This window comes from Dromiciops gliroides, chromosome 5, assembly GCF_019393635.1.
Source record: "Dromiciops gliroides isolate mDroGli1 chromosome 5, mDroGli1.pri, whole genome shotgun sequence".
Lineage (NCBI taxonomy): Eukaryota > Metazoa > Chordata > Mammalia > Microbiotheria > Microbiotheriidae > Dromiciops > Dromiciops gliroides.
This window is the reverse complement of record NC_057865.1, coordinates 204,774,775-204,800,011: the sequence shown is the minus strand read 5'-3', so window position 1 is coordinate 204,800,011 and position 25,237 is coordinate 204,774,775. Positions and strand designations below refer to the sequence as shown.

General features: G+C 36.6%; 1 protein-coding gene across 1 annotated transcript in view; it reads right to left on the bottom strand.

Annotated features, from left to right (window-relative positions):
- Window positions 1-25,237, bottom strand: part of TASOR2 (transcription activation suppressor family member 2) — a 78,424-nt gene that overhangs the window by 8,640 nt on the left and 44,547 nt on the right. The window contains 2 exon segments of the mRNA XM_043966467.1: window positions 15,697-15,822; window positions 19,950-23,792. Coding sequence (XP_043822402.1) covers window positions 15,697-15,822; window positions 19,950-23,792 — 3,969 coding nt within the window.

Sequence of the window (25,237 nt, the reverse complement as noted above, 5' to 3'; positions counted from 1 at the left end):
ACCTAAAAAGCCACTCCTTTTTCTTTTTTTGTTTGTTTTTGCAGGGCAGTGAGGGTTAAGTGACCTGCCCAGGGTCACACAGCTAGTTAAGTGTCAAGTGTCTGAGGCTGGATTTGAACTCAGGTCCTCCTGAATCTAAGGCCAGTCTGAGCCACCTAGCTGCCCTCAACTCCTTTTTCAATTTTTTTTTTTGGTGAGGCAATTGGGTTCAAGTGACTTGCCCAGGGTCACACAGCTAGTAAGTGTCAAGGGTCTGAGGCCGGATTTGAACTCAGGTCCTCTGAATCCATGGCCGTGCTCATCCACCTGACCACCTAGCTGCCCCCCACTCCTTTTTCAATGAGAAACATCAATTGGTACCAAAGCACAAAAAGAATTCTTGGAAGAACTTAAAGACTGTAAAAATCAAATAAGAGATATTGAGGAAAAAATAGGAAAAAAATTAGAACAATTCAAAAAAATCATGAAAAGAAAGTCAACCAACTGGAAAAAGGGAATCAAAAGCTTAAGGAAGAAAACAAAACAAAACAAAAAAACAAAGGGGGTGGCTAGATGGCGCAGTGGATAGAGCACCGGTCCTGGAGTCAGGAGTACCTGAGTTCAAATCCGGCCTCAGACACTTAACACTTACTAGCTGTGTGACCCTGGGCAAGTCACTTAACCCCAATTGCCTCACCAAAAAAAACAAAAAACAAAACCAAACCAAAAAAAGCTTAAGGAAGAAGACAATTCCTTGAAAATTAGAACTGGGCAAAAAAATCTAAAGAATGAAAAAATAAAAGAGAATGTGAAACACACTCATGAGAAAAAACAACTGATCTGAGAACAGGTCAAAGAGAAATAATAAGAATAGTTGGAATTACCTGAAAATTATGATTAAAAAGAGAACCCTGATAAATATTACAAGAAAATTTTGAAGGAAAATTGCCCTGAATTTCTAGAACAAGAAGGCAAAGTTAGAATTTGAAAAAGTCCATCAATCGCCACCTGAACAAGATCCTAAGAGAAAAACGTAAAAGAATATCATAGCCAAAATTTCAAAACTCCCAGGTTAAGGAGAAAATATGGTAGCAATAAGAGAAAAAAAAATTTAAGTATCATGGAGCTACAATAAGGATTACACAAGACCCTAGCGGCTGCTACACTGAAGGACTGTAGGGTCTTGGAATAAATAGAACAAAAGAGCTGGGTTTAGGAACAAAGGTAACTTACCCAGCAAAGTAAAAATAATCCTGAATGAAAAAAAAATAAAAAGAACAACAACCCCCCAGACATTTAATGTACTGAAAGACCTTTCAGGTATCTGTGACAAAACAGCAGAACTTAAGGTAAAATTCTATATCTATAACATCGAGGAGAAATATAAGGTAACCATTAAAGAACAATTATAGGACCTCATAAAGTCAAATCTGCTTACTTCTTAGCTGTAAAAATATTACAAGTTCTTTTAAGACAGTCATTATTTGGGTAGTTTGAAAGAAAAGTTGGACTGAGCTAAGTATTGATACGGTGATTCTAAAAAATAAAAGTAGAGAGAGATAAAAAGAGTATATCACACAAATGAGGCATAAAAAGAAAAACTGATACAGGAGAAGCTCATGGGAGGGAGGGCAGGTAGTGCTGGAACCTTACTCTCATGAGGTATGGGTTAAGGAGGGAACAACATATATCTATAAGGGTATAAAAGTCTTCTAAATATAGAAAGAAATGGGGGGGGTGGAGAAATAGGGTTGAAGGGAGAGGATAAGGGAAAAACTCCTGGAGGGTGTGTAAAGGGCAAGGTAGCAAGTAGAAGTAAAACAGGATTGAGAAGGAAAGGGGGAGGGGGGAGAGGGGTGGAACCAAGATGGTGGAGGAGAGACATTAAACCCACAGGGCTCCTGATACAATCACCCCAAACATAGCAATAAAAGAACCCTTGGGGCAGAAAAACACACAAAAATATGGGCTGAGAGTTTTCTCCAGCTATAGATAGATTTCAAGGGGCCGTGCTGGGCCACAAATAAAGCCTAACCCCGAAATCGGGCCAACACACCAGACACCCGCCGGAGGAATTTGCCCCAGTGCCTCCGAATAGGCTGCAGCACCAGCGTCTTCTGGAACCGAGTGCACAGTCGGGTTAAACGGCTGGCGGGGGGGGGGGGGGGAGTGCAGGGGAACCAGTGGACTGGAGGGAAGGATTCAACTGTCCCACCCCAGTGGGCAACCAGGAAGAAATCTTGAGTGGCTGAAGGCCCAGGTGGGAGAGGGGAGCAGGGGAGCAGGCTCATCAGGAGCTAAAAAATCACACCACAGAAAGCTTTGCTGGTTGGCTGCTTAGTAAGTAGGCCTGAGGTTATCTCTGGACCTGAGAACAGGCCAGGTGAGATTAAAACCTGCCCCCCCCTCCCCCCACCAGAGAGTTTAAAATCAAATGAAAGTGAGGCCTGGTAGGCTGAGAAGAGGCCCAATCATCCCCTGGCCCATGCTGTAGCTTGAACAGTGTGTCCTGGAAGCAGCGCCATGCTTTAAGAAGGAGTTAAAAGTCAAGAAATAGTAAGCCAGGATGAGTAGGTAGAGAAAGCAGAAGACCATTGAAAACTTCTTTGGGGGTAAGGTAGACCACAATACAACCTCAGAAGAAGAAGGTAATAACAGGGTCAAAGCTCCAACATCCAAAGCTTCCAGAAAAAATATGAACTGGTCTCAGGCCCATGAAAGCTCTCAAAAGGGACTTTGAGAGAAAGTAAGAGAAATAGAAAGAAGATGTAGAGAAAGGGAGGAAAGAATGGAAAGGGAAATGAGAGTGATGCAGGAGGGTTATGAGAAAAAAGTCAATCAGTTTGAAAAGCCAAATGGAAAAGGAGATTAAAAAACTGTATGATGGGGGGCGGCTAGGTGGCGCAGTGGATTAAGCACGGCCTGGATTCAGGAGTACTGAGTTCAAATCCGGCCTCACACTTGACACTTACTAGCTGTGTGACCTTGGGCAAGTCACTTAACCCCCATTGGCCCCGCAAAAAAACAAACAAAAAAACCTGTATGATGAAAATAACCTGCCTAAGAATTAGGATTGAACAAATGGAAGCTAGTGACCTTATGAGAAACCAAGACATAGTAAAGCAAATCCAATTGAAAAAATAGAGGGCAATGTGAAATATCTCCTTGGAAAAGTAGCGGACTGGAAAATAAATCTAGGAGAGAGAATTTGAAAATCATTGGACTACCTGAAAACTGTAACGATTGGAATGACGCCACCTGCTGGAGACTTACTGTAGAAGAGTTCCACCCATGAAGCGAAGGTTTTTGAGGGCAAGACCAGAAGTACTTTACTTTGGCGTCAGGGAAGTGCACCGCGGGGCGGAGTGGGAGGAGGAAGGAAGAGACTGGCGCTCGGTCTCACGCTCTTTCCTTTGGACTCTGGTGGAGAGCGGAGCTAGAAATGTGCTCTCCCTTTAATAGATAGGAATCTAGGCCTTTCTCTCTCTCTTTACCAAATTTCTTGTTTTCCTTAATAAATGGTTATAAAAGCCTAACACTTGCTGAAGCTTATAATTTATTGGCGACCACTCATTAGATATTTTAGACAGACTAGCTAGAATTTTAGCCTTAACAAAACATGACCAAAATAAGAGTTTAGACACCATCCTCCAAGAAATTATGAGGGAAAATTGCCAGCCCTGATATTCTAGAAGCAGAAGCTAAAATAGAAATTGAAAGAATCCACCTCTGAAAGAGATCCCAAAAGGAAAACCTCCAGGAATATTAGAGCTAAATTCCAGAACTCCCAGGTCAAGGAGAAAGTACTGCAAGCAGCTAGAAAAAAGAAATTCAAATACTGTGGAGCTCCAATAAGGATAAAGCAAGATCTAGCAGCTTCTACATTAAAGGACTGAAGGGCATAGGAATATGATATTCCAGAGGGCAAAGGAACTGGGACTACAAGCAAAAATCACATTACCCAGCAAAAACTGAGTATAATCTTTCAGAGGCAAAAATGTGATTTCAACGAGAAAGAGGTCTTTCAAGCATTTGTGATGAAAAGATCTGAACTGAATAGAAAATTTGACTTTCAATACAAGACCCCTGGAGAAGCATAATAAAGGTAAACAGGAAAAAGACTTCATGAGGGATATTAAAAGATCAAACTGGAGGGGCAGCTAGGTGGCGCAGTGGATAGAGCACCGGCCCTGGAGTCAGGAGTACCTGAAGTTCAAATCACGGCCCTCAGACACTTAACACTTACTAGCTGTGTGACCCTGGGCAAGTCACTTAACCCCAATTGCACTCACTAAAAAAAAAGAAAAAAAAAAGAATCAAACTGTTTACATTCCTGCATGGGAAGATAATACTTCGAAACTCATAAAAACTATCTCAGTAAGGAATTCACAGAAGACACATGGTCTGAACCTGAATATGAAGGGATGATATCTGTAAAACATTTATGTTTTGTTCTTTGTGGGGCAGACAGGGTGGGGTGTCTTATGTCTGGGGCCAGAATGGGGCTTGGGGCCCCCTGGGTCCAGGGCTGGTGCTTTGTCCACTGTGCCACCTAACTAACCCATGATGATATCTTTAAAATAGGGTTGAGGTATAGGAGGAATAGATTGGGGGAGGGAGAAGGGGAGAGATGATCTGGGGAGAGGTAGTTCACATGAAGGAAACAAGAAAAAAGCTTATGGAGGGGAGAAGAGGAGGAAGGAGTTGGGGAGTGAGTGAACCTTAATATCAGAATTGGCTCAAAGAAGGACTAACATACATTCTCAAGTAGGTATAGTTAATTATTTTGCCCTGGTGGGGGGGAGGGAGAAGGGAAGGAGGAAGGGCAGATTGGGGAGGAAAGCAGTAAAAAGCAAAACACTTTCAAGGAAGATGAAGATGTTGTGCATTACTGCACAAGTATGACATATTGAATTGCTTGATCTCATAGGGAGGGTTGAGGAGGGAGGGAAGAAAAATTAGAACACAGAATCAGCTCAGGGACCTTGATCTCACTGGAGTGGGCTCATGGAGGGAATAGCTTTCATATGAATTGCTTGATCTCATAGAGAGGGTTGAGGAGGAGGGAGGAGAAAAATTTAGAACACAGAATTAGCTCAGGGACCTCGATCTCACTGGAGTGGGCTCATGGAGGGAATAGCTTTCATACCCAATTGGGAGGAGTAATCTATTTAACCCTGCAGGAAAGTAGGAGGGGAAGAGGATAAGGAAGGAAGGGTGAAAAAAGGGAGTGCAGAGCGAGGGAGAGGAAAGTCAGAAGTAAAACACTTTTGAGGAGGGGAATAAGTAAAAAGAAGATAGAGTAAATATCATGGGGAGTGGGATGGAGGTAAATAGTTATGATGATTGATTATAATGGCAAAACGTATGGTTACGTTTTGAGGGCTCTGGCACCCTCACGTCATCACAATGTAAAGAATGTTATTTGAGGTTTTTATGCCTTGGCGCGCACTGGTGGGCTCCGCAAACTGCACAGTGCTCCACTCACCGACGCCTACATGGGCCTGGTAAAATTATAATGATTGGAAGCCTAGTGAGGGCAGTCATGTGACTGTCAGAGTGGCCATCCCATTGGTTGGGGCTGTGTGGTGATGACGTGAGGTGCCAAAGCCCTGGCAACAGCTACAACCCAGTGGGTGGACGCCACCCCGTTTGCAGTTTGCGAAGCCCCAGGCCAGTGTGCGCCCGAGGCATAAAAACCTCAAATAACAATTTAATTCTTTACATTACCCTACTTTGCTGGATTTTTATGAAGAAAACTCCGTCAAGCTTACGGTACTATATAGAGGTTATGATGAACAGGATACTATCAGAAAAACCTGGAAAGACTACGTGAAACTGAAGCAGAGTAAAATGTACTGTATACAAAATAACAGCAATAGTGGGGCATGATCTGCTGGGAAGCATGTGGTTATTTTCAGCAAGGCAATGATCCCAATATAACCCCTGAAGGACTTATGAAGATTGTAGCCCATCTGCAGAGAAAGAACTGATAGTATCTGAAAACAGATGGAAACACATTTAAAAAAATTTTTTTTTTCTTTTCCTCTTTGACAATTCCTTAATCTGAAAGTTTTGGGATTTTGGACTGTTTTCTCTCAGAACTAGCTAATATGGGAATTTTTCCATGACTACTCATGTATAACTTATTTTGAATTGCTTGAGTTCTTGTGGGTGGGGGGGGAAGAGAAGTTAGAACACAAAATTTTAAAAAACTGATGTTAAAATTTTTTTTTTATACATACATTTTGGAAAATAAAAATTCTATTCAAGCATTACTTTTCATTTCATTCATTTATTGTCAATTAAAACTAGTTGGACTTAGAAAAAAATTTCTTTTTTTTAAAAAAGAGAAGGAACAGGAATAAGGTCAGAAGGATATTGAAGAGAAATAGGAAAGAGTTTCATACACAAAGTAATTACACCTTAGAATGTGAATGGAATGAATTTAGCCATAAAATGGGAAACTGCTATCAGATTAAAAATCTGAATTCAATAATATGCTGTTTTTTCAGGAAATACTTTAAAAATGAGAGCTACACATAAAGATAAAATAAGCAGGCAGTAGCCAAGAATACAAGGAATGCAGAAAAAACTGGAGGAAAAACAGTCACAATCTCTTAGGATTGGGATGGAATATTGCTGTGGTGTAGGAAATGATGTAGAAAAAACATGGAAGGACTTGGACTTATGAAGGAAGATGCTATCCACCTTCAGAGAAACAAGATGACAAGTAGAAATAAGCGCTAGCAGTCTTAAAACCCTATATGTGTTATGAGTATACATGTTTGTGTGTATATGTGTGATGTATTTATACTTACTGTGTGTATGTATTTATATCCATGCTTAATTGTACCTTTTTTAAGGGTGAGAGAGAGTGGGAGGGGAACAGATAAACTGAAAATGCACCAGCCCAGGAGGAAAGGAACACCTGAGCAGCTTTGAAAACAAATAGGTTTTCTTGAAATGGAAATTTATTGTTTTTATATTGAACTTCACGGAAATGTTTTTATTTTTCTTTTCTTATTTTGTATTTAAGTTTAAGTCTTTTAATCAATTTAAAAATTTACAAAAGAAAAATAAAGACAGCTCAAAGTGAAACTTCCTAGGTAACATTATAGCCAAAAATCCAGAGCTTCCAGGTCAAAGAAAATACAATGCAAGCAATCAGAAAGAAAAATCTTCAATACAAGCAGCAGTCAGGCTCAAATACAATTTAGGAGCCATCACTATAAAGGAGAAGAGAGTTTGAAATATATTTCAATCCCCAATTGAGAAAGGTCAAAGGATATGAACAGGCAGTTTTCTGATGAAGAAACCAAAGCTATCTATTCCCATATGAAAAAATGCTCTAAATCTCTATGATTAGAGAGATGCAAATTAAAACAACTCTGAGGTACCACCTGACACCTATCAGATTGGCTAAAATGACAAAAAAGGAAGATAATAAATGTTGGAGAGGCTGTGGGGAAATTGGAACACTAATGCATTGTTGGTGGAGCTGTGAGCTGATCCAACCATTTCTGGAGAGCAATTTGGAAATATGCCCAAAGGGCGATAAAGCATGTGCATACCCTTTGACCCAGCAATCCCACTTTTAGGTCTTTTGCCAAAGAAATCATGGAAGGGGGGAAAAGGGACCCCACGTGTACAATAAATATTTATAGCTGCTCTTTACGTGGTTAGCAAGGAATTGGAAGTTGAGGGGGTGCCCATCAATGGGGAATGCTGGACAAGTTGTGGTATATGAATACAATGGAATACTATTGTGCTGTAAGAAATGATGAGCAGGAGAGTTCAGAGAAACCTGGAGGGTCTTACGTGAGCTGATGATGAGTGAGATGAGCAGAACCAGAAGAACATTGTACACAGTATCTCAACATTGAGTGTTGACCTACTGTGATGGACTATTTTCTTCTCACCAATGCAATGGATACAGAAGAGTTCCAGGGAACTCATGATAGAAGAGGATCTCCAAATCCAAGAAAAAACAGAAAGAAAGAACTGTGGAGTTATAGATGCTGATTGAACCATATTATTTCTTTAGTTTTGGTGTGGTGCTGTTGTTTTTTTTTTCTATTTTGAGGTCTTGCATCACTGCTCTGATTCTTTCTCTAGTAACAGGATTAATGCAGAAATAGGATTTAATGTTAATATGGTAATATATATGTGTGTGTATATACTATATTCTATGTATAATGGATAGATATATATAGAATAACCTATATCAGATTACCTGCTGTCTAGGGGAGGGGGGAGGGAGGGGAGGAAGGGAAGGGGGAGGAGAAAAATCTGAAATTGTAAAGCATGTATAAACAAAAGTTGAGAACTATCTTTACATGTAACGGAAAAAATAAAATATCTCAAAAAAAAAAAAAAAAAAGAAATATATTTCAGAAGTGAAAAGAAACAACTTTACAGCCAAGTATAACTTACATAGCAAAGCTAAGTATAAATAGATGTGTAATGAAATAGAGGTCTTCTGGGTGTTCCTGATGAAAAGACTAGAGCTGAATTATAGCCCAGCATTCAAGAAAAATATAATGAGGTGAACATGAGTCAGCAATAATAATGTGCTAAACAAGAAATGGGCAACATTTCAACCCTATTCTCAGAATACATACATACACTTGGACACAGAAATACATTCTACTCAATATGGCAACAGGAAGGAAAGGTGAGAGGCAGAGGGAATAAGAGTAGATTAAGGGAGAGATTAGGTTTAAACATAACAAATCCTAAGGAGGGTGAAATCTTGAAGAGAGGTTTAAAATAAAGGATAAGAATTCGTGAAGGAAAGAGGAAAGGGCTGCAAGGGAGCAGAAGAAGCAGATTCCACTAAATGGGAGCGCCTTTGTCTCTCACTAAATCTAGGTGGCATAGTGGATAAAGCATTGGGCTTAGACTCAGGAAGACCTGAGTTCAAATCTAAACTCAGACACTCTCTCACTGTGCAACCCTGGGCAACCACTGCTTACCTGAGATTTCTCATCTTCAAAGTGAGGATAATTAACAGCACCTATTGTAAATTAGGAGAGGAGGTTTACCTCTCAGATCTATGGAGAGGAGGACAATTTATGACCAAACAAGAGTTAGAGAATATTATGAAATGCAAAATGGATGATTTTGATTACATTAAATTAAAAAGGTTTTGTACAAACAGAAGCAATGTAGCCAAAAATTAGAAAGTAAGCTGAATGCTGGGAAACAATTTTTATAGCCAGTGTTTCTTATGAAGGCTTCATTTCTAAAATTATATATAGGGAAACTGGGGGGGGGGGGGGGGGCAGAGCCAAGATGGTAGAGGAAAAGCTGTGATTTGCAGAGCTCCCCCACCATCATCTGTCAACATATCTCCAAAAAAAAAAAAATGCCATAAGACAACTTCTGGAGCAGCAGAACCCCACAAAAAAAAAACAGAGTGAGAATATTTTCAGCCAAAGACAGGCAGGCAGGCTGAGAACAAGCCTCTCTTGAATCGTACCACTGGAACCCTGTGAAGCTTGGGGACAATGTAGCCTGGAAATAGTGCTCCACTTTAAGGAGGGAGTTAAAAGCCCAAGAAATAGGCAGGCAAAAAGAGCACGGCAAAAAAAGCAGCAAGACCATTCAAAATCTCTTTGGTAACAAGGTAGATCGAAATACACTCTCAGAAGAAGATAACAAAGTCAAAGCTCCTACATTGAAAGCTTCCAATAAAAATATGAATTGGTCTCAGGCCATGAAAAGTACTCAAAAAGGACTTTGAAGATAAAGTAGGAAGAGGGTAGAGAAAAAAAATGCAAAGAGAAATGAGAATGTTGTAGGAGAGTCACAAAAAAAAGTCAACAACTTGAAAAAGCAAAATTGGCCAAATGGAAAAGGAGGTGCAAAGCTCTCTGAAGAAAATCATTGTTTAAGAATTAGGATAGAACAAATAGAAGCTAATGACTTTATGAGAAATCGAGAGACACAATGAATCAAATCCCAAATGAATAAAAAAATAAGAAATATCTCCTTGGAAAAACATCTGACCAGGAAAATAGATCCAGGAGAGATAATTTGAAAATCACCTGGACTACCTGAAAACCATGATAAGGAAAGCGCTTAGACATCATCTTCCAAGAAATAGTCAGGGAAAACTGCCCTGATATTCTAGAAGCAGAGGGTAAAATAGAAATTGAAAGAACCACCGATCATCTCCTGAAAGAGATCCCAAAAGGAAAACTTCAAGGAATATTATACCCAAATTCCAGAGCTCCCAAGTCAAGGAGGGAAATATTGCAAGCAGCTAGAAAAAAGGAATTCAAGTACTAGAGGAGCTACAGACAGGATAACACAAGATCTAGCAACTTCTATATTAAAGGATGGAGGGCATGGAATATGCTTACAACCAAGAATCACCCTACCCAGCAAAAACTGAATATAATCTTTCAGGGGAAAAAATGGGACTCCAATGAAAAAGAGGACTCTTGGGGGTATTCTGTGGTAAAAGACCTGAATGGAATAGAAAATTTGACTTTCAAATACAAGATCCTAGAGAAGCATAAAAGGTAAAACAGAAAAGAAATCAGGAGGGATGTTAAAAGGTTTTAAACTGTTTTAACATTCCTATATGGGAAGAAGATATTTCTAACTCATAAGAACTTAGGACATGTTGAAAATGCAATTCATCTACAGAGAAAGAACTCCAAGTATACGAATACAGATGAAGTAATAATTTTTTTTGTTAGCTCGCTTTCTGAAGTTATTTTGTCTGTTTTCTTTCATAACCTGACTAATGTGGCGATTTTTGGCATGACTGCATATATATAAACTTATACTTGAATGCTCTGATTTCTTAAGAGGGGCCAGGGAGAGAGGAAGAAAATTTAGAACACAAAAGTTTTTTTAAATCAATATGAAAAAATTTGTTTTTCTTACATTTAACTCAGAGGAAATTCTAAATAAATAAATACATTTTTAGAAAACAATAAAATAGGCTTGCTAGCCATTGTCAGCAAGAAAAAAAAAGTAAAAAAAAATACTTCTGGGAACTAAATCAAATTTATAAGAATGCAAGTCATTCCCCTATTGAGAAATGGTCAAAGGATATGAACAGGTAGTTTTCAGTTGAAGAAATCAAAGATTTCTATTGCCATATGAAAAAATGCTCTAAATCACTATTGATTAGAGAAATGTAAATTAAAACTACTCTGAGATACCACCTCACACCTATCAGATTGGCTAATATGACAAAAAAGGAAAATAATAAATGCTGGAGAAGCTGTGGAAAAATTGGAACACTAATGCATTGTTGGAGTTGTAAACTGATTCAACCATTCTGCAGAGCAATTTAGAACTATGCCCAAAGGGTTATGGGACTGTGCATTCCCTTTGATGCAGTAATACTACAACCTAAAGAGATCATAGAAAAGGGAAAAGGACCCACATGTACAAAAAATATTTTTAGCATCTCTCTTTGTGGTGGCAAAAATTTGGAAATCAAGGGAATGCCCATCAATTGGGCAATGGCTGAACAAGTTGTGGTATATGAATGTAATGGAATATTATTATGCTGTAAGAAATGAGTAGGCAAATTTCAGAAAAACATGGAAAGACTTAAGTGGACTAATGCTGAGTGAAATGAGCAGAACCAGGAGAACACTGTACACATAGTAACAGCAACACTGTGTGATGATCAACTGTGACAGACTTCACTCTTCTCAGCAGTGAAAGGATCCAAGACAATTCCAAAGAATTCACGACGGAAAATGTTTCCACATCCATAAAAAAGAACCGTGGATTCTGAATGCAGATTGAACCATACTGTTTGTACTTTTTTTGTTTTTGTTCTATGAGGTTTTCCCCTTGTGTTCTGATTCTTCTTTCACAACATAACTTATGTGGAAATATGCTTAATGTGATTGTATACATATAACTTATGTGGGATTGCTCTCTTGGGGAGGGAGGGAGAAAAATTGGGAACTAAAAATCTTTTGAAAACAAATGTTGAAAACTATCCTTTCATGTAACTGAAAAATAATAAAATATATTTATGATTTTAAAAAATAGCACCTATCTTCCAGGGTTGTTGTGAGGATCAAATAAAATAATAATTATAAAGCACTTAACAAATTGCTTGGCTATATAAATGTTAGGAACACTGTAAGAGAAGAAGATGGAGAAAACACAAAATTAACAATTATTACTATTAATTTCAATGAACTCACTCATAAAATGGTAAACTACCTTATTAGAAGGCAGATCCAACAATATGTTGTTTGTGAGAAACGAGTTAAAATAAGGGGCTGAGGAAAATCTATTATGATTCAGCTGAAGTTAAAAAAAAAAAAAAAGGCAAGCATAACAATCATGATCTCAAATATGGCAACAGCAAAAAGGGACCTAATTTTAAAAGAAAAAATAGGAAACTATGTTTTCTTGAAAGGTCCATATACAATTTCAGCATTAATTATGCACCAATAGCATAGCCCCTAAATCCTTAACAGGAAGTTAAATGAGTTACAGAGAGGAATTATCATAGTGGGGGAACTTCAATTTATCCCTTTCAAACCTATATCGAGTTAAATAAAAAAATGAAGAAGAGGTAGAGGACCCCAACTGAATTTTAGAGTAGTTAGTTATGATATAGCTCTAGAGATACTGAAAAAACAACGTTATACATGTATATATTTCTCCGCTATATATGATACTTTTATAAAACTGATTATTAGGGCATAAAACACCATAAATAAATGCAGAAAAGCATAAATAATTTATAGATCTTTTGTGGGCCATCATGCACTAAAAATATAGAAAGAATATGAAGAAATTATTAAAAATTAGAGAATAACTCTAAAGAATAGATGTGTCAAAGAACAAATTACAGAATTGATCAATATTTTATGAGAGATGACAACAGTGAGACAATAACAAAGTTTTAGGGAACTAGCCAAAGTAGTCCTTACGAGAAAATTTTTAATCTGTAAACATTTTCATCAATAAAAGAAGAAACAGTGACAAATTTTTTTTAAAACTCAGAAAAGCAACAAACTAAAACCCTCCAATTAAATCTCAAAAGGAAATCCTAAAAATCAAAGAGATTAACAAGACTGAAACCAAAAACCTACTACTGAATTAGTAAAACTAGGAACCATTTTCTATTTTTTTAAAAAGGTAAAATAGACAAAACATTATAGCTAATTTGATTTATAAAAAAGAAAGAGAATCAAATAATCCTAATCAGACAGTAAAAGAAATTCTAAGTTTAGGCTAATGTGTGCAATTCCTGATCACTGTTTGTTATCACAGGTCCTGGGAAAATGTTGATTCTCCCTATTAAGACAGGTGATATGGAAATGAATGTCTTTTTGAACAAAGATTTTAATGACCTAAGTCATGTACCCCAAAATAGCCCATGTCCCATTTGATTAACTGAACAGGGGGTGATTAGGCATTTCTTAGGAATACCTCCTCTTCAAAGAGCATATATAAACCATAACTCCACTGCCATTATGGGTCTTTGGTCTAAAAGGGACAGCCAAATCACCATCCTTTTATTAATAACCTGCTGGCCTTATTAGTAAAATGATTAAATTACCCAGAAAAAAAAGAAAAAAGAAAATAATCAAGGTCAAAAGTGAAAAAAAAGTTCACAACCAATAAAGAAAAAAAACTATTGGAACCTATTTCATCCAATTATATACCCATAAAACTGATACTCTAAATTAGATGAATATTTACAAAAACATTTTAATGGAAATGTTTAACTCCATTTTAATTGAAAAAGAAAGATTTAACTCTAATGTCAGAAAAAGAAATTGAAGCCATAAATGAACCCCCAAAGAAAAAAACACAAGTAAATAGATTTACAAGTGAATTCTATCAAACATTTAAAACCATTCCAATACCACAAAAGTTATCCAAAAAAAAAGGAATGTTATTTATATTTCATACTGCAATCAATAAGATTCAAAACAAAGAAGGGAAACTACAGACCACTATCTCTAATATATATTTTTTGGGGGGTGAGGCAGTTGGGGTTAAGTGACTTGCCCAGGGTCACACAGCTAGTAAACTGCTAAGTGTCTGAAGTCAAATTTGAACTCAGGTCCTCCTGAATCCAGGGCCGGTGCTCTATCCATTGCGCCACCTAGCTGCCCCTATCTCTCATATTTTAAATAAAATTTTAGCAAGGAGTGTATAACAATATATTACAAAGACTACAGAGTGGTTTTATATCAGAAATGCAGGACTGGTTCCATATTAGGGAAAGAGTGAGCATTAACTGACCACGTTAGTAACAACAAAAAATGCTTATTATTATACAAACAGATGCAGAAAAGACAAATAAGATACAACCCGCGTTTCGTTTTTTAAAGGCAGCATAGGAATAAATGGATAACTAATACCTATTTAAAACCAAGAGCTTGCAATTTCTGTAATGCGGATAAACTAGAGGTCTTTCCAATAAAATCAGAGATAAAGGAAAGATGTCTATTACCACCTCTACTATCTGACTAAAAAATATCTGGGGAGTTATGAAATGAAAAAATTAATCATGTGTCTTGTGATACGGCAGACAGGTATGACACTATTCATGAGACCTACTGGGACTTTGACCTAGATTACCAAGGTACGGTATCACCTCTGTAAGACCTAACTGGGGGGCAAGCTAGGTGGCACAGTGGATAGAGCACTGGCCCTGGAGTCAGGAGTACCTGAGTTCAAATCCGGCCTCAGACACTTAACACTTACTAGCTGTGTGACCCTGGGCAAGTTACTTAACCCCAAATGCCTCACTTAAAAAAAAAAAAGACCTAACTGGAACCTACTGAAAATTGGAATAGGCAATGACAGGAATTTTACATTCAGTTCAATTCAATGACCTAGCAATTATGCAGATTCATTCAAGATTTTAATTTAATTTCACTATGATTTTAGATCAGCTTTTTGAAAAACAAAAATTATGTTGAAATAGCAGCACTGTATTTAAGTATAATGTAGTGAATTCCATACATATGAAATTTAAAACTGAGATAGAAAGCTGACAGAGACATAATTAAAGAATAAGGAGACGACAATCCTGTTATACTTTGTCTTAGATCATATCTGAAACACTGTGTGTTGGTCTGGGTTTCACATTTTAAGGACACTGACAAGCTGAAAAGTATCTACATGAGGGTGAGCACGATACCTAATGGCCTCGTATTTATGCCATATGGTAACTGCCTGAGGCAACTGATATTTTCTTGTCTTGGAGGAAGTAAAATTGAGTAGAACCATAACAGCTATCTTCAAGTATTTTAAGGTCTATCATACAGAAGAGGTTAAGACATATTTTGGGTAGAAGGGAGAACCAGGACAATGGATAGAAGATGCAAAAAGACAAATTTAGCCTTGGTTTAAAAAAAGCTTCCAAATAATAAGAGTTATCTGCTGTTTCAGGGGACAGTGGGTTTTTTTCAATGGAAGTATGTAAGCAATGGCTGGATGACCATATGGTGGGTATGATAGCAAGGGAGTTCCTGTTCAGATAGGTTAGCCTTTCAGGTCCCTTCAAATGATGCTGCAATTCTATAACTCTGATTTTGTTTTTAAAATTAAATTTATAATAAACTATTTTTTAAAAAAAGATAAAATGAGAAAAAGAATTGAAGTACTACAATGACTACTAAAAGGTGGCCAACATCTTGATTACTGTCAAATCAAAATTATTTTAAATCAGTATTCTGTAAGAAACAGTTTTTAACCTACTTGATGTATGTGTGTTGATATGTCCTCATTTTTAATGATGACTATTAGTGTGTCAGTCTCCCTGTGCAATGCCTGACAGAAATGCTGAGGTTCAATTTCTTTATGGCCCTCTTTCCTCAGTAAACTCTGAAATACAGGAAAATTGTCATGTTAGCAAAAATAACACATTTTATTAAAAATAATAAAAAATACAACAGCTTATAAAATCTGTCCAATTATATTCTAGGTAAGAAATCACTTTTACTTTTTACTATAAAGTACTTCTAGTGCAATATTCATAACAATGATGAATGATGCTATTAATAAAATAACCTTTGATTTAGTACCTTTCTGACAAAGGCATGACTATAAAATAAGTTTTTTAAAAAGAAAAATTAAAAATTTTATAACCAAATGCATGGTCCCCCCCTTCAAAGTAGTTACCCTGGAAGACTATCATTATTTAAAATATTTTCAACTTTTCTTTGTTGTTACAATTATAGTAAGTAATATATTCCATTAAATAACAACAACTAGCCAATTTTTAGTTAGAATGATATAAAATGATTAATGGAAACATCTGGAAGAAGTTACTAAACTAAGTTACTAACTAAATTATAGCTAAATATGGTGAACAGTTCCATAGAAAGTATACAATGAACTGAAGCACCAGAGATAGAGAAGTAAAAAAAAAAGCCACAATTCATTTTACATCTCAGAGAATTTCTCAAACACTGTAGGATTTTTATATTGTAGGACATTGAGAGATAAATTCAGCTTGCATTCGTATCAAAATATCATTTGTGCTTTTTGAGATAAGCATTTTTTAGTTTGGGGATGTTTTAAGTTTTCCACAGAAGACTTTGATGCTTTGTCTTCAGGCCATACTAGAAATGTCATGTTTCATCACTGGTAAACTATTTTGCAAATAAATAAGTAAATAAAATCCTATTTTACCTAACTTCCCTTGGAAGAGTAGAATAAATGTTGAGTCTTTGTTATTTCTATTTGTCACTCAAAATATAGCACTATGTTTTTGAGAAACTTCCTTTCCCCTTCTAGAATAAGCTTTTTGTTTATCTAAATTTAGTATTTTAGCCAGTCTCATAGTTAATTTTTCAATGTACCAAAACAATGACTTTTCATTTACCCTATGGACTGGACAAATGCATCATGAACAGAATCACAGAATTTTTAGTAAACAAAGGGAGTTTAGAAATCATCTATTCCTTTATTAATGTTTTTTTAAAAGCTCAAGCAAGGAAACTCAGTTCAAGAATGATTTGTCTAAGGGGACACATTTAGTTAGCAGAACTAAAGAGATAACTAAGAGATCTGAAACTCTGGGCATCCAGGCCAGTGTCCTAACTTTCTGCTACTATTTTCCCTACTTTTTTCAACACAGTGTAGTATCAATCTCTTCTTCTCAATTTAATTTATTCCCCAATAAGTTTTCTTTAATATGGTAAAGGATCTCACTTAACAGATGTAACTAACCACTTTAATCACCACAGCTATTAACATAAGACTGACTTGCTGACCTTTAAAGTACCTCCTTAATAAGATAAAAATGTCCATTTTGAACATGTTCATTTGATCATTTTTCCTCACTTCTACAAACCACACATGAAAATGAGCCTCATTATTTTGTAGTTATACCTTCTTATACACTGCCCTTGTGAAGTAGCTGGAAAACAATCATCATTATAATTTCTGATAGATTTAAAAACAAAGATCAAGCATCTTGTTTATTGGTAAAAATCAGACAGTGGAGAAAATTGAAAATGTCTTTTAGGATAGAATTTTTAAAAACCTAGTCATCTAAATTGGCAATTCAGGTGTTTCTAATGACCACAAAAAGATATCATTACCTTTTAAAAAAAATACCAAAACAAAATGAATTCTGATATACTTAGAGCTTTAATATTCTTTGATTTAGTTCTAATTTACTTAATAGAAGAAAATCATACCATAGCATTTTTGGAATTATCCCATAGCATTTTTAGAAAATGTGAGAGCACGGTATATAAACTATAAATTATATTATTTACCAAATATCAGAAAGATAAAAAGGTATGGGGAAAAAATAGAGATGTAGCTTTTCCTATGCAAGGGGGAGAAGGAAACAAGAGACCTCCCTGGGAAAAAATTATTGTTATTTCTTCCTTTCACATATAATTAAAGTTTATTCACCTGAAAAAGGTTTCTTCTACATATTAATCATGAAACTATTACTTAAGCATAATACATATCTCCAATGATATTCCACGGGACAAAGGAAACAAATTTCTGAGAATCTGGTATGGTGCTAGTATAATTCTCAGTTTTTATGAATGGGAAAATTGAAGTTAGCAACACAAGGTCTACCAAAAAAACCCCCAAAACCAAAACCCTAATACTCCTAAATCTATTTTACGATACCTGGTCCCTACAGGTGCCTTCAAAATTCCTGAAATTTAAAAAAAAAAAAAAGGGTTGTTTCTCATTTTATGATGTCATACCCAGTCTACATTATCCTCGTGAAGAATAACCTCTGTGAAGTCTATAATAGGAGACTTTTCTCTGAAAGGCCTGCAGAACTCACGTAAAATACCAGAGTAAGGTCGTGAAAGACACACTAAAGTGGCCATGGATGAGTAATTTACTACAGAGTCCTTCAATAAAATAGGAACTAAGAAGTTAAATCAAACCTGTATAGCATTTTTCCTCTGCCTTAAAAAAATGAAAATGAGGGGGCAGCTAGGTGGCTCAGTGGATAGAGCACCAGTCCTGGATTCAGGAGGACCTGAGTTCAAATCCAACCTCAGACACTTGACCCTTACTAGCTGTGTGACCCTGGGCAAGTCACTTAACCCCAACTGCATTGTTAAAAAAAAGAAAATGAAATTTTAACATAAGCAGATAAAACTCATAACTAAAGATGGAAAATAAATATCTATATGAAAATAATAAATGAATCATAGTTCTGCTAATGCTTCTATTTGGATGATAAGTCTTTTGTTTGCATAGGAATTCCTATTCTTGCCCAATTCCACTCAAGTGGCATAATAGTATCCTTAAGATACAAAACAGAAACCAGGGGGGAAAAAAGCACATCATCCTTTACTGAACTGGGTAGATCCTCAATGAACCATCTATGGCAAAACATTAATGTAAGTCACATAGAATGAAAGAAGCCTCAAGTGGGTGGTAACCTGTGTTACTAAAAGGATAATCCAGACACATGAAATCATAGATTATGCAAAATTTCAAAGGACTGCTTAAGACTGGTTTTCTGACATATAAAAAAATTTAAACACTGAATTTACTTATGGCTATTAATGGATTTAAACAAAAGCAAAGCATTCTAATTAAAATCATGATTAATCTTTTAAATAGAAGTGTAAACAAGACTGATCTAGCTATTCTTTCCACATAACCCAGCACAATATTTAGCTATGTCAAATGTGGTATAACCAATTTTAAGTATTATTCTATTTAATTAAGGTTTTTAGATGGAATCTAATACAACATCCAGAAATGAGTCTCTTAAAATATTTACCAACTCCTACTTCTTTCCAAACCCTATACTGACGACTCTGCTCTGCTTTAGACTAATGCTTTCTAATCAAAGAGGTGTGCTGTGTATTCCTTAGAAAGCAGAGTGCAGAATAAAGAAATTCTTAACAAGGCTAGGGTTAGTAAATTGAATGGGAAATCTGGATTGCTTTCTGATCTTTCCTAAAGTAAAATCTTCACAAGATGAACACAGGATTTGGCTACAAGTACTCGGATTTCTCTTATAGGTCAAAGAAAACAATAGTCCCAGAATATAAGAAAAAAATGAAATTCAAAATGAAATTGAAAAATAATAACAACCATGAGCAATTCTTTACTAACATTAGATTGTGAGCGTCTTCTGCCTCTTTTTGGCACAGTGCATGGCATGTAGTAGATACAAAAGGGAAACACATCCACAGAGATTAAATAATCCAAAAGTCACCTCTGTTTGGCTCTGGAAGTTTTAAAGTTATATTTAGATATGAATTAGTTAAACTGATGAGGCCTGATTCTACTTATTTTCATCCGTGGTTTGGACATACCAAGCACCTTCTAACAGTGATACCATGAAAACTACAGGTTTTAGAAGAAAAAGCCAACTGTACTACCTAAATTGAGTTATATAATTTGAAACAGGTGAACTTTATACACTACCTAGCAGTATGATTAAAACCGAGAATGCTGAGAATTAAAATAACTAAAATAAAGGATTATATAAGAAGTTGATGCCTTACCTTTGTTCTGATAAAGAATGAGCTATCTTCTGTTTCAACCAGGTAGAACAGGAAAGTGCTTTTACAAGCCTCTTTTATAACACTTTTTAGTTTGACGTGCAAATTGGAACATAAGTCTGTAATCATGTGCTCATAGGAAGCCATCCTCCTTGGGAAAGACGGGATCTTCGGTGATGTAGCCTTTCCAGAAGTAACACTCAGATCATTAGCTTGGTAACTCCTTTGGCTATTATTAAGCATCACCTTATTAAATTCTGCATATTCACTAAGAATGAGTGAAATGTCATTCCTAGATTCTTTCAGCTTACTATCATATTTCAATTTATTGAGGTGGAAGGAAGTGGCTCGATCTCTCTCACCCATTGGAATAGTTCTACTTTGACTACACTTGTCTTGCCTGTTAAAGTCACTATGCTTTTGACCTTTTGTGTGCCAACTTGAGGTATGTTCTCTTGGTTCTGAGTGCATAATTGTTACCAGCAGAGGGCTTCTGCTCCTGGAGGCTGAGTGTGTTACTGGAGTCTCAGTTACTTTTGTAAAGGGAAAGACTCCAACAGTTGTCTCAATATGTGATTCTTTCGGCAAAGGATTGGAAGAAGTAGTAGAAAGCTGAGATTTCCCATTCTTCACCATTTCTTTTAGCTTATGAGAAAACCGCAAATATTCTAGATCCAAAGTACTCTGGGTAGGATCATCTGTCACCTGCCAGGTATTTGTCCATGAACTGATCAAGCCGCACCGAGCTGTGACACAGGGATCCTGCTTTAGGTTATGTAAAGTCCTAGTGGTGTCTTTGAGCTTCTTTGTTACAGTAAAATTAGTATAAGTCCTTGGAGTGCCATGAAGATCTCGGATTTTAATGTAAAAGGGTACATACTTATCCCCTTTCTTTAATACAGTTGACTCATTTCTTTGCTGGGTACCGTCATCTGCCACCGAACCTTTATGAGAATGATTCCAGCTCTCAATATCACTACTTGTTGTGATAGTCCTACTATTCATCAGAGTATCATAATTACTTGTAGTAGCCTCTTCTGCTTTGTTGGGATGACTGGTTTTCAAGGGACATGAATCTTCTAACTGAAATTGCGAGTGTTTAATATCCCCAAAACACTCTTGATCAGATTCTCCAGAAAGTGATTCATAATAAATTTCAGTGTTCAAATTCATATCTGTATTTCTATCAGGTGATTTTATGTCTTTCTCAGTTTCAATCCTTTCTACAACATTCTCATGTTCTACAAGCTCTTTAGAGGCTTCTTCCCAAGAAGACTTTTGAATAGCTAAAGCAGAATGTTCTTCCTCTGTGTTTTTGGCTATGTTTGCCACATTTTGGTAAATACCACTGCATACCAGATTAGATTCTTTGGTGGCAAAATCACCACTTGACTGATCTTTTGTTTCACATACTGAAACTTCTTGATGAACCTGTGTTTTCCCCTCTCCTTTTGACAATGACGTGAGGCTTGACCCAAGACTAGTTCCTTTTAAACTGATGGACTCTTCATGCAAAGTAGAAAGAACTTCATCATTATTGAGTATTTTGCCCCCTGAAATTCCATGTTCTTGAAACCTCTCTTCATTTAGCTGTCCTGAACTGATTTTATGTGGAGCATCATCCATGGAAATACAAATATTTGGGTTCTTTGAGGGCGTACACATCTGTATAAAATCAGATTTATCAACTGAAGTAGAATTCAGAGATTTATCATGTAAATAATCACATTCACTTTGCTCATGTAAATCCTTCTTACTGTTCAAAGGGCTACTCTTGTGGTCCAATAAATTGCTTGTCAGATCTGATTCAGCTGAAGAATGGATTTTCTCAGCTACAGCTGAGCTGTTTTCTATCAACTTTCTAAGACAAAGTGGAGCTTTAGGGGTGTCCAAAACAGTATGTGTTAAGTCCAAACTTTTGTTTTCCTCAACAGTTTGTTGCAAAGGATTGTTTGATCTTTCCAATTCCTGAAAAGAAGTCTTGTAGTCTTCACACTTAGCAACTGAAGTGGTCTGGTTTAATGCTGTATCACAACACTGAAATTTTTCTGGGAAAAATCTAGCATCATCATACTTATTTTGGACCACATGGTCTTCAGCTGCTCTCCTATGAAGGAGTAAGTGACTTTCTTTTTGTTCTGTATAATCAATTAAGGGCAAAGCCATTTCAGCAGAAAGTTTTGTTGGCTTTCCCTGTGGTGTCGGCTTTCCTCCTGGTGAAATATGACTAGCAGATGCACTATCTTCTTCTCCTGAAGATAAATCTATTGACTGAATCTGGGTGGCTTTACTAACTTCCTTAGAAAGTGGACTGTGGAGTTCTAACATCTGAAGCGGCATATCCTGTGATAGTGGTGTTTCTTTAGATGACACTTGATCATCAGGAATCGAAGCTGGTGACACTGGCTCAATTAAGGCACCATCAAAGGGTGAGTTAGAGATAATATTAACTTCCTGTCCAATCTCAAGTGCACATGATTCCTTAGCAAGTACTAAAGTAAGTGGGTCCATAGCATCTCTTTTACATTCTTTATTTTCTAATGGTTTCTGTAACACTGCAGTATGAAGCGAGGAAAAGTCAGAAGAATTAGTTTCTCTGTTTTTGGGGAAAGCTGCATTTACTGGCTCAATTATTTCTTCAGCTACAACTTGAAGTTCTACATTCTCTAATGGAACAGCCTGAATCTGCATAATTTCATCAGATTGTGCTTGGTCTCGAGGACTTGTAGGTGGTGATATTGTTAGTGCTAGTTCAATATCTGAATCATCTGATAACTCTATGCTAACTGCCTCTCTGCCCAAAGATATGCAAGTTTCTTTGGTAAATGCTAAATTAACTGATTCAAAATTCATTCTTTCACTGTTCAAGCCACTCTCATTTGTCTCCTTTTCCAAGGAATAATTTAGCTTGGTACCTCTTGATGGAATATAACCAGCTGAACCAGCTTGTTTGCTTTCCAAGGCAGCAAAAGTAGGAGTTAAAACTATTTCTTCTACCTGGGATGATTCTATAACCTCCTCAGAAGATATGCTATAGAGTCCTGGAGTTTGTAGAAATGTGTCCTGAGGTAGTTTTATTTCATCAGAAGTTGCCTGATCACCAGAACTTACAACTGATGAGACTGCCTCAATTAACATTGTACTAGATGGTGATGTTGACAGTGGAATAGGAACTTCCTTCTGAAGTGGGCCAGTTTCTTTTGCAAGAGTCTCTCTAGTGACAGAAGAGGTATGGAGGTATTTAGTTCCTGTTGGTACAGATGCTGCCATAGATGGAATGTCTTGGAGATCCTGATTTGCAGAGGAAGCATCTTGTGCTTGGGCTATTTCATGGAAAGGGATCTGTTGTCTAAGACTGTCAACAGGTGATACTTTTTTAATCAATTCTCTATCAGAGTCTGGTATTTTATCAGCTCCACTGGAAAATCCTGTTTCTATAGGTAGACAGGCATTTTTCTCAAAAGTGAAAGTAATTGGTTCCAAATTGATCATTACATATTCCAAATCACCATCTTTGTTTTCTAATGACTCCTGACTCTCTGTCACTTTGTTTCTGGGGCTGCTATGCTCTGTAATGTTCTGTAAAGTATTTGCTTTTGGGCCTAGTGCTTCATAGAGAGAGTCATCTCTGTTTTCTAAAGTTCTATTCAAAGAAGTTCCACAAATCATTGTCTGATCACTGATTCCATTTTGAGATACTGTCCTTGAGTTAACAAGTTTCTGTGAATTTTCATTTTCATCAGCAACAGAAGGTTCTCTAGTTTGGGTACTTGCATTACTAGAAAGCACAATATTAGGCGTCTCTATATTACTTTGTAATTCCTGTTCCACTCTTTTTCTAATTACCTGAAATGATAAAAGTTTAGAGTTTAGTATGCCAAATATAAAAAGGTTTACTTGTGTATATGTAACACCAGTAAAATGTAAGCTGCTTGCAGACAGAGGTAACTTCATCTTTTTCCTAGCACCTAACACAAAAGCATAAATTAGGTGCTTTATAAATATTTGCTGAACAGTGGATGACCGGAAATAAGTATAGTATATGAATGTAATGGAATATCATTATGCATTAAGAAACAACAAATACATCTTAAGATTGAAACAGAGTGAAATAAGCAGAACTAAAAGAACAATATAAACAATGACTACACCACACTATTAAACTCTGTAGATCACTAAAAAAGGAAGTCAAATTGCAGGTAATTGACAGATAAAGAATCATACCTCCCTTTTCAAGACAGGGAGGTAAAGGACTACTACAGTGAAATGTTGCATTCATTGTCAGATGCAGTCATTGTACGGGAAAATTTTCCTTAATTGTTTTCTTTGCCATGATAGGGTTTGGTAATCTAGTTGGTAGTGGGAAGGGGAAAAGGAGTCCAAAAATGACTTTCATGTAAAGATTAATGGTATCTAGAAAATTAATATTTAAAAATGTTTGTCACCATCTGCCTGCTCTGCTTCTTCTCACATACTCCTAAACAGAGATGGAGGAAGTTATACCACTGTGCTGCCTAGGCACATTATAAATTCCTGTTACCCAATTTCAACTGGGTCCTCATTGCAGCAAAGCAATTATTTTGTTCCTCCCTAATTTAATTCCCTATTTTATTCCCCACAAAAGTTAGTCCAAACCTCTTCTCTTCCTCCACCTTCTCAGCTGGTAACCTCTTGCTTTAGTGAAAAAAATTAAGGTCTTTCACCCTGAGCTCTCTTTTATTATTCCCTTCTGCCTTGATATCAGTTCCCCCTCTCCCCATCACCGTTTCCTCCTCTAATAATGTGGCCCTTCTCTTTGCCAAGATCAACCCCTCTACATGTTCTTTTGTTCCTAACTCCTCCCATCTTATTTAGTCAACTTCTCATTTAGCTACCTTCTAATTCTCAACTTCTCCCAATCTACTGGTTTCTTCCCTACTACCTTAAGACATGATGAAGTCTCTCTTACCCTTAAAAAACAATCTGCATTAAACCCTAAGATTCCCTTAAGCTTTTACACACAGACAGACATACATTCATACACACAGATATCTATCTACTCCCCTTCAATCTCAGATAAACTTCTGGAAAAGAGCTATCCACTAAGTGTTTAACTTTATCCTATCACTCATTGAATCCTTTGAAAATCTGGCTTTTGATCTCATCACTCAACTGAAATTGCTCCCTCCAAAATTACCAAAGATCTTTTAATTGCCAAATCTGAAGAGCTTTCTTTTTGTCAGTCTTTATCCTTCTCAACATGTAAGCTGCATTTGACACTACAGATCACTTTCTCTGGATTTTTGTGACTC